The following is an 11,092-nucleotide window of genomic DNA, read 5'->3' on the forward strand; positions in this document are numbered from 1 at the left end:
AGTTTTAAGAACGAAATTGTCGATTCAATAATAACTTTTATGTTGATTTGTTTTCCTGCCAAGGAAAATTCAAAAGCAACTAATTTTTCCCCTTTCCTTGGCTATGCTACATTTCCGCTTCATATATCCTTCTCAGATTTTCCAGTACTTTACATAAACTTTATTTGAATTTTTGATTGAAATTTTATATTGCATAAATTAAGTAGGAGCAGTATAATTTGGGCATATTTTACCATACGAATTTCGTATCCTTTTTATGCCTTCTTTTTTATCTTCTTATATCTTTTACTCATTTAACTACTTAAATCGTTTTCATTTCAAGAATTTCCATTTCCGGCTGCTGCACCGTTAAATTTTATTTATCTTTCTCTTCACATTTTTGAAGAGCTTAAGTAACGATTTTTCTTGATTTGGTATATGAACAGCGAAATGGCAGTCCTGGCAGTCCTGCCAGCCCTAGCAGTGGAACGAGTCTAGCTGAATGTTGAGTGGTATTTAAACTGAATGCTTCTGTAAATATTTGGTAACAAGCTAATGCACTCCTTTCGTGCTGATGAAGTTTAACTTAAAATATATATGCATTTAAAATTATTCCGACAATTGGTGCTGATTTTAGTCTTGTCGTTGATTATCAGAAATAAGTTAAGCTATTGATTTATTGTGTTTGAGAAGTTATTTAATAAAATTTTTCATTATTATATGAATTGATCAGAGAAAATATATTAAGGGAATAGGTTGAACTTACTAAATACAACGCTTAGATTCTATAAGATGCCTGCTTCAGGTTTAGGTAGGGGGTCTAACTCCATCAAATATCGTGAGGGACCCAGTGGTTCCAGAAAAACATAACCCAAAAAATTTCAACATATTTGCTCGATTATATGTGCTTTAATAAAAAAACCTTTATAAGAATCAGAAAAAGGTTTTAAAAACAAATTGTTCATTTTTTATTGCAGCTATTAAATGATTAAAATCAAATTTTAAAAAAATTAATGGGCCGAAACTATAGATCTAATACAATTCCAACTGATATAGATACTGACGGTTGGTCAAAATGTTAGTATCTTTGATCTGATCAATCACATATCTACTTTGTAGGGCTAGTGCTTTTTCATCTCAAACATCGTAACCAACTTAATATACCCTTTTGACATTTTGAGTGGGAATACAAAGATGTTAATAGTATTGTATCTATTTATGTTTTTTTTTTAAATTCATTTTCTTTATTTTGCTACGTGTTTTCATTATTTGTTTTTCATCTACGAATTTATTTAAAATACTGAAGTCGTCGTCGGTATATTTTTGTTTGGTTTTTTTAAGTGTAATTAAATGGTATTCATAAAAACAAATTCAGTTATAAAAGTTTTTCTTCACAAGTTTTCTTTATTTAAATCAATATTTTTTCTTTTCAATTTTATCACTTCACATAATAAATATTTTGTTTATTTCAGCGTTTTTTTAAGTTTTTAATTTTATTGCGTTTTAATTTGAAATTTAAATTTTTACGTATTTTATCGCATTTTAGTTGTAAAAGATAAATAGATTTTATTTATAAATATATATATATTTTTTATTGTTAGTACAACATATTTAAAGAAATTAATTTTACATTTGAGCGAAAACAACCACAAGTCCCAAACAAAAAACTTAATTAATTAAAGTCAATAAAAATCGGACGAAATCATAAAAAAAAATCACCGAACCACTGAAAAAGTCCTTTATTGGCAGAAAAAATCCTTAATTTTTTAATTTTCCAATGGACCAGACCAATCAAATATAAACCAGTAAAAATATAGAACGCTTAAATTGTAATTCCTATTCAGTTTTAAGTTTCTTTTATTATTTGTTCAGCATAAATATAATTTAAATAAATTTTATTTTTATTTTACAATGTTTTTATATATATACTTTTTTTGATTATTTTATTTTATTTTTTATTTTGATTTGCGTCAAGTTTTGTATTATTTTTTTAACACTCCTTTTATATAAAAATTTGTAAATATTTAAATTTTTTGCGATTGAATGCTGCTTGATTATTTTGTACACCCTTTAGACTGCAATAGAGAATATTCTTTTTTTCGAGCTAATCTCATAAAATCTTCTCCAAAAATTCTTAAATCACATATATACTAGATATTTATACAACTTTTATAGAGACACCAACTTCATACAAACTAAATATCTATTCAAAATTTATGGTATGATCGTTACTCATGCGTAAGATTATACTATATATATTTCAGAACACAACAATTTTATATGAGGGAATGAGTGGAAAAATAAAGATTTTCCCTATATAAAAGCCAGGCTAAACAAATTCGACCTCTTTATTATATATGTACTTCAGTACACTCGGTCTTATTTGATTTTGCTAAATAAGTTGCTATTTAGTCGATACTGCTAATGCTCACTGTATATATTAAGCACTTCGATGATCTTCAATGATCCTCTTAATCTTCTTATATCTCTCAATGCTAAAAAGGAAAGGCTTTAGCCTTTAAATATGACAAAATTTGAACATGTTAGTAAGATGGCTTACTAATTATTGCCAACTTATGGTCAACATTGGATGTCTATATAAAAGTTGTACGTTATTAAACTCTACATTTCAAATCAAAAACTTGTCTTTAGTACAGATAGCTAGCTTAAGTTTTCATAAATTTTTTGTTTAAACTTAGATACTGTCAGGACACATGTATAATAACACATGTATAAATTCAATAGTAAGTCATGCAAATAATGAAGCGCATCACTATCTTTGCGTATAGCGTGTATTTCTACATTGTCTAGTCGTTTAAAGCAAGCGCTATCTTCGGAGCGCCTCAAATGCACTTTTGGTGCGCATCACAGAAAAGTGATTCGAAAGTGGGCATTTAAACCGCATAGGGAATACGGAACGCTTGGTATTTTTTGAAAATAGAGCATCAAAGCTTTAAAAAGTAGCATATTGGCTTATTGGCGCCTTATTAGTATTACATATATGTTATAAATAATTTAAATGCAATAGTCATAATATTTCTAATCTAGTTATACGATCAATAAAAGCTAATAAATTTTTACATAGTATATAGTATAATAGTAAGCTTCAGGTTTGCTGTCAGAGTTGATTGAAGTATTGAACTACTTGGGTGTACAAAAAGTAACTCACTGATTAAAGAGTTAAATTTTTAATTTTAATAGCATAAATTCTTGAAGCATTGACAAGTCACAGCGTTTTATTTAATAGTATTTAAGCATTTGAAATTCTTGAATTTACTTAAGTTTTGGTTTGCTAAATTGTTAATAACATTTGAGAGTTATTAGTTGCGCATTTTTACATAAAGCAAAAATATATTTTCAACAGTTTCATTAATTATCAGAAAATCGATTGCCAAATAACTATTAGTATTACTTTTTATTACATAAATTTTGCACACATATTTACTCGTACTTATTTTATAAATTTGATTTGATTTGAGTTTTTTTTTGTTTTAATATAATACACACTTATATATATATATATATATTTCTTGATTTGGTTCAATAAATTCCATCTCGTAAAAATTCTTGACAGAGTTTTTTATAAGTAGTTTAAGCGAAATTCATAAAAAAAATAATTTTAAATTATTTTTTCACATACTGTACTTAAATGTACAAATACAAATACAAATACAAATATTTAAATATTTCAGCTTGTTGTTTGTATAAATTTAAAAATATTTTTATTTATTAAACTTTTCAATATTTGCTTATTAATATTTGTGTTAATTTTATAATATTTATTTTGCTTAAATTTAATGAAGCTCCTGCGTGTCTGTCTATTTGTTTTGTTGCGATTTTCTATAGCTAAATAAAAAAATTAAAGTAAATTGTATATAACGTGTTTAAGCCAAAAATTCATGTTACTTTATTTACTAAATAATAAAAAATATTTTTTATTCTCAATTTTATTTTTTATTCTTTTTTTCTTGTTTTCATTCTATATTTGCAGGTACTGACACATAAATAATTTTTCTTTTATGTTTTTATGTAAAATAAATTTTTGTTTGCTGAAGCTTAAAGATACATAGATTGGAAAATAGAGCAATATATACTGCAATCTCAACAACTGGCCAAAACTTAATTGGGAATATACTATATAGAATATAGTATTTAGAATAGAGTATTTGTTGTGAAAAATCTGGCAGGTAGATACTGAAGTAACGAAAGAATATTAACAGTAACACTACTACAATTACTCGTACGGCAACTATATATATAGGAGCTTTTCATAAGATTTTAGCAACAGCAACAAATATTTTAAATAAAAATCAGAATAATTCAAGGGAGATTATTGGATCATCTGCAATAAAACCGTGAAGGAGAGTTATTGCATCCTAATGACTTCATGTCTCTCAACTGGGAACTTATATACAGTAACTTAAAAAAAAATTTCATGCATAAAATAGGATGATTAGGAGGACTTTATTTATAGAAATAATATTGTGTATGACAGCAATAGTCCAAACTGATATCATTGACGTATGGATGCCATTCAGAATCCTATTCACAAAGAGAATTCAAAGGTTTATCAATTTAAGAGAGTGCTCATTGAAGCCCTTAAGCAATAAACAGTAAAATTGAATCCTATTTGTAAAATAGTTTAGATATTAGGTTTACTTACAATAGAAGATTATATTGGTTGAAGTTCCTGTGTTACATCGTAAGACTAATTGCGGTTCAAACACTGTTTTACATGGCAGTATATCATTGTTTCTTCTAATAAGAAAGAATGTTAAATTTAATTAAAATATAATAAGTAGCTCGATATATGTATATTATATTCATTTTTAAAAAGAAATATTTATTGCACATATTAATACTAGAGTTTTTTTTTAGTATTTTGCTCATATCAATATCAGATATTTAGATCTGTTAAAATTTCTCCAATCAATGTTACTTTTCGTACTTAGCAATAATTGCAGTCAGTTGCTTAAATTATATTTTACATTTTGTAATTGAAGTTTTTACCATAGTTTGTATGTTGTTTATTTAAGATAGCTTAATTAATTAGATATAGAATTACACGCAATTGATAGATTAAAACTTTATAAAAACTATACACACAAAAGTAAATTTAATTACATTAAATTTTAGCAGCATAGCATTAATCCATTTAAACACTATTTATAACAATTAAATTAAATTTTTTCCATTTTTTCCCTTTTTTAAATACTAGATATATTTATACGTTAATGTCTATGCTAATTAATGTTATTACCATTTCAATAACTTATTTAATAATAAATTTAATTGGAGCTGATTGCCGGCGCAATGCAAAATGGTTATAAGTGGGTGGGATTGGGGAGTTGAAGTGGGCGTGTAGGCAAGCTTATAACTAAATTTATTTAATCTAATTTTTTTCATGTTAGTCACTATATATAATTTGTTGCTATTTAACGCCGGTTGTATCAAACTCCAATTTTTTGGACGAATTTTGATATTTTCTGCTTGTTTCCTTCACCGTAATCTTTGTAACTGCAAGGACGAAGGTAGATTAAGTGTAAAGATCTAAAGTACATACTACTTTTAACAAGAATTAAAAATTAAAAATTTAAGTATAGAAACAGGTATATAAATTTTGTCTTTCGATTATGTCTATTTGAAGAATTATTTTTTGGGTTGTCATTGTGACTTTAAAGCTAGAAAGCAGCTTAAAGCTGCACCCGCTCATTACAAAGAAAAAACTAAAACTGTTTAAAATATATTTACGAAATATTCCCAAAATTTTGTATTGCATTTATATGAATGGGTCTACGTGCAGGTTTGTGTTGATAATGTATGCCGTGTCCGTATGTACGACTAGAAAGCAAAAATTTATACAATCACATGCTTAGGCGAGCACAAGTTGCAAGCTTAGGGCTGTAATTTGCTGCAATTCAATGCAAGTCGTTCTGAAGTTATGGTGGATGTTTGTAAGAGAGGGGGCAGTATAATGCGGTAGCAGTGTTAGTATTAGAAGCGGCTTAAATTTTAAGTTTTTATTTAGTACTAGTTGTTGCAAGGTGGTTAAGTGTAGTGTAGAGGCGCAAGCGGTGCAGGAATAAGTTAACGTTTTATGTTTAAATATTACATCGATATAAAATGTTTTAAAAACACAGATACACACAAATATACTAACATATATACAACTATTTGGCATTAAATTTGCTTTTGCTTTTAGTTGTAATCCTTAAATTCAATTACTTACTAACACATTGTTTAGTAAAATGTAAAATATACACTTGTAAGGCTTTAAAGAACTACTCTTAAAAATAGCGAACCTATGTAGCACTTAGTTGCTACTATAATTCAATTATATCTACCATAAAACTTATGCTATTACACTTAAGCCATGACAATTTTTGTTTTCGATGTAAAACTAAAAAAGTTACTACGAAAAATGGGAAAATTGTTTGAAACAAAAATGACAAAATTAAATTTCATACATGAATGAGTTGATTCGTTATTTTCTATATTTAACAATATTAAACTTTGCTATTTGCTATTTCCTATTTTTTTCTTTTGATAATAAGATATATTTGAAAAAATATTTTAAGGAGTTTTGTTATTGAGGCTCTTAAATTCTATTTATGTACACTTTTATATTTATTGAACTATTAAATATACTTAAAATCAATTCAATAGTTTAATAATGTTATTGACTTAAGTGTTTAAACCCCGAGACACATTATAGTGCATTTTATCAAACAGAGATTTTCTTTATTATTATCTATTCTTAATTATCTTTTTTCCTTATTAAATTTACTTTTTGAGTTATTGATTTAACAAAGCTGGAGCAGCACTTTCCTTGACAAGAACGCTGTTTCATCTGCACAGTACAAAGTGTTCGATTCAAAGGTGTTTAATTATAAATAATTGCAATTTATTACACACTTAGTCAATGTATTTTATTATAAACACAAGTACATAATTACAAGCAACTGAAAGTATATCATCAACTTGCAGTAAGTCCGTTTAATTAAATCTTTCAAAGTTGGTTAATTAAAATAGAAACTTATCAGTGAATAAGACGATATTCGTGAGATATATTGCACTGCATACATAATGTTACCACAATAAAAGGACATACTATAACTTGTAATTCGAGTAATTTCAATTAAAAAAATGTTCAAATAAAGTTATTAAAAAGATATTAACTATAATTAATTAATGCCAAGCAACGTGACAGCCCATAAATACACTTAATGTTGCCCAAATGGTGCATTAGAATAGAAAATAAATACTATAATATTTAGAATATAGATTAATCAATTTAAAAAAAAGGTTCAGCATTTTCAGTAGATAAGCCAGGCTTTAGAACATTTTTGTATAAGAGGCAAAAATCTAAACCAAGTTACTAAGCTCACAAATTCTTACACTAAACGTTGTTACAGTGGAACTTTTTTCTCACACTTTTTATTATTGCGTAGTGCAGTTAGCAAGCACTTTTTGTTCTTTATTGTTTCGCTTTTTAAAGTTGTAAACTGAAGTTGTAAGAAATAATTACCAAAATAATTATTTCTAAAGATCAGATGGATTTTTTTGTTTATGTGAAGGGTAAATTTCAATTTTCTCTTGAGGAAAAATTAAACATTTAATTGTGGAAATAAATAACTTTTATAGCTGTATCTGTTCTATAATTAAATTTTTTTTTGAAAAACCTCCTGTATTGGATATGAATAGTACAATCTTAACCTTTTGTTAATTAATTACTATTGCTGAATTGTACTTAATAAATATTAATACCCGCATACGTAGCGGGTTTACTAAGCCAGTGTTCAGCTCCCATGCTATAATTTAATAACTTTAAAAAATGGTGTTGAGAATGTATTAATTTGTTTGTGTGGTAAAAATTTTAAAGGTATTTTAGCTTTTTATATCAATTTTAATATATTATAACATACAGGGTCACTGTAGATTGTATAATAACCTATCGAAGTTAGGAATTTAATCCAACTCAGACTGCAGATACTGCAGAGAAGAGAGAGAAACTGTATATCACGTGCTTGGGGAGTACCCGACACTGATGCACAAGAAGAAGAGACACCTAGGAGGGTATTTCAAGGATCATAAGGATCCAGGACTAGGAAAGATAGGTTCTTTCATTAAAGAAATCGGACTTGGAGAAACACTTTAGTGTGACTAAGGGGCACAATAGATCTTTTAGGTCGCAGTGCACTATCACGTTTTTTCAATAATAATAATCATACAGGGTTAAGGGGCTAAACGAAAAGTAAAATTTAAAATTAAAAATGAATATATAGTAACTATATACAACTATATATACTATATACAACTGAAGATCTGGCAAAGCATTATATGCTAGATGGTTTTATGAGGATATATTTTACAAATATCATACTTAATCACTTTCAGTTAGTTTTTAGCGGTATTAAATAGCACAGATCAAGTTTCTTAAATATTGTTTGATAGTTAAATCTGAATTTCATATGGAATACTTCAACTTTAGTTTAATTTTGGCTTTTTAACAACAATTAATATTTTAATGTGATGCAGTTGACAATACAAATTATTATTTCAAAATCAAATTCATTAACAGAGATAAAAAAATTTTGAATATTCGCGTTGATAATGCTTTACAATGACATATTCATTACGTGCGTGCTTGGAACAAATCGTTTTATTGAGCGTATAAAATATCTGAAATTAATGTGGCTTCAGATATTTTAAAATTTATTTGTGTCGTATGAAATTGCTTTGTCCAAATAACATGCATACATTTCACATTCCATTGCATTGCAATGCATTGCAATGCATTGCAACGCATTGTATTGAATATTGTACATTTTACAGATACTTAAAGCGACCAAATGTATGTAATAAATTTTCAATTATGCACACCAGCGTTAAAATCAGGCTATAAATATTTATATTCCTATTTAAACTATTTCACAATTTTTTTAAAGTTTTTTAATATCGCAATCTATTTAAAATATTTCGCAATTTCACTAAAGTTGTCATTGCACGTAGGCAGCGCAAAAGCTATTGAAGCAACATGTAACTCGCTTTGATATTTTGTTTTTTGAACGCCTAAAAGTTTGCAATCAACATTTTTAATTTTAACTTCTATTCTATCTGCAGATTTCAGCATTTGCTCTTAACTCTATCAAACTATGTTATAAATAATTAATTTTATCATTTTAGCACTATAATTACGTTGACTTTGCATCGCTGCTACTTATGGACGGCCATTGCCTTTTGATAACGGCAAAGTGTGTCATTTGGAATGTGTTGGTCTGTTGGCAACGTCGCTCCACAAAGCCAGTCAGACAGTAGCCCATGTTGTAGTCTTCCATCGAAATGTTCGAACTCAAATATAATTTAAATTCGTCCGTATCTTTGTCTTTTCTGTTGCTATTTCTGCTGCCATTGCTGCTGTTGTGGTTGCTGTTGTTGCTGTTGTTGCTGTTGGTATGGCTTGTGTTGTTGGTGCTGTTGGGGCTGTTTTTGCTGTTGTTACTGCGAAAATTGCCTGCAATCAGTAGTGAGCCTTTCTGTTCGAGTGGCACCATTTTAGCTTTAGTCGAATGTCGTTGTGTTCCCGCAAACTCTTCAATGCGACAGCGATTCGGTTGCCACCAACATGGAGTGATGGTCCAATAACTGGATGATGCTGTGCGCGCCCAACCCTCTTCCGGATAGAGCAGTATCTGTGTGTAAATTGAAAATTGAAAAGTTCAAAATTAAATTTCTGTTACATATGAATTTCGTTAGTAAAGCAAGCTTGAGTAAAATAGAGTGTCAGGCAAGAAGGGAATACGGAGGGGAGGTGTTTGAATGTTTTTGAAATATGCATTATTGTATTTGGTAAGTTTGGTGAACTAGCTATTTCAGGTTGTCATGGATCCATTAGCAACGAATGTAAAAGTTTTTTTTTCTAATCATTTTTTTTCCATCTGTAATGTATTTTTATTCCATGCTATGAACTTCTTCAGTTCGTTTTTGCTTTTACCAACAGGAAGCGGTGCTTAATTGAAATTCCAAATTAGACTCGTCAAACTAGGGAAGTAGCACAGAGTAGTCATTAAAAAATGTAGAAAACTTACAGTTTGTTTTCTTTTGAGCTTTAATTTAATAAACTATTACAGAAATCAAATAATTAACAGTCGAAAGGTCTGATACAAATAAAGTAGAATTTTCAATGAAATAAATTGAAGAATATATTCTAAAAGATACTATGATGAAATTATAAAAGGACATAATTATGTTAATTACTGAACTTTTCGTAATTTTAATAGAAATTACATACAAAGAGTTCTACCACATATTGGGATATAGTAGTATCCCTCCATAATGGTAGAAATAACATGTATTTATTGAAATTTATGTAAAAAACACACGCTACCCAAAAGCACAAATGACGTAGCACATGCGACACTAACCTGGAATCCTCAAGGAAGTAGAACCCGTGGCGTAGAACCATAAATAATGAAAGGAATAAAACGATAAATCGAAACGAATGAGATATATTGCTCGAAATAGGCAAAATTGGAGAACTTTTGTATAAACTCTTTGTGAATAGGATAAGTTTATACAATCAAATATTGTGCATGGCATGCCATAATAGTAATAATAATAATACTAATAATTTAAAAAACAAACAATTAAAATGCAAATTTTATAGATTTTGTATTTTTAATAGCGATTAGGTTGCATTCCAAGGACATTTATAATTAATAATTAAGTGCTATTCTTAACTTTCCTCATAGTTTTAATGTTTGGAACTTAATCTAACTAAAGCGGCTTTGTGGAGACATCAAAAAATGTGCTCTCGGCAAACAACACAGAGTAATAAAGAAAATTATGACGTCCGTCTTAGGCAAAGTTGAAATAAAAACACTGATATCACATATTTACATTGATCAGGTCGAGAGAAATATATACTAATAGAAAAAACATAAAATGAATGCCACCGACGTAGGAGCTAATTTATGCCAATATCTTATTTATGGTACATTTTCATCACGTAGTTTTCTTATCTAATTGCAGGGAACTGTTATTGCTAGAGCAAATTATCTTTCGTAGTCCAAAATGTTAATTAATAAGGCTGTTCTACTGTTAGTTAAGGGCA

The 11,092-nt window shown here is 28.2% G+C and overlaps 1 protein-coding gene across 1 annotated transcript; it reads right to left on the reverse strand.

Moving 5' to 3' along the window:
• Window positions 1–8,915: 8,915 nt before the first annotated feature.
• Window positions 8,916–9,689, reverse strand: LOC119683295 (uncharacterized protein DDB_G0287625; the record flags this gene model as incomplete). The annotated part of the gene is made up of 1 exon (XM_038096940.1): window positions 8,916–9,689. A coding segment is annotated over one exon (516 nt), but the record flags the coding sequence as incomplete, so codon positions are not given.
• Window positions 9,690–11,092: the final 1,403 nt, after the last annotated feature.

The sequence above is a fragment of the Teleopsis dalmanni genome, chromosome 2 (genome assembly GCF_002237135.1).
Source record: "Teleopsis dalmanni isolate 2A chromosome 2, ASM223713v2, whole genome shotgun sequence".
NCBI classification, from domain to species: Eukaryota; Metazoa; Arthropoda; class Insecta; order Diptera; family Diopsidae; genus Teleopsis; species Teleopsis dalmanni.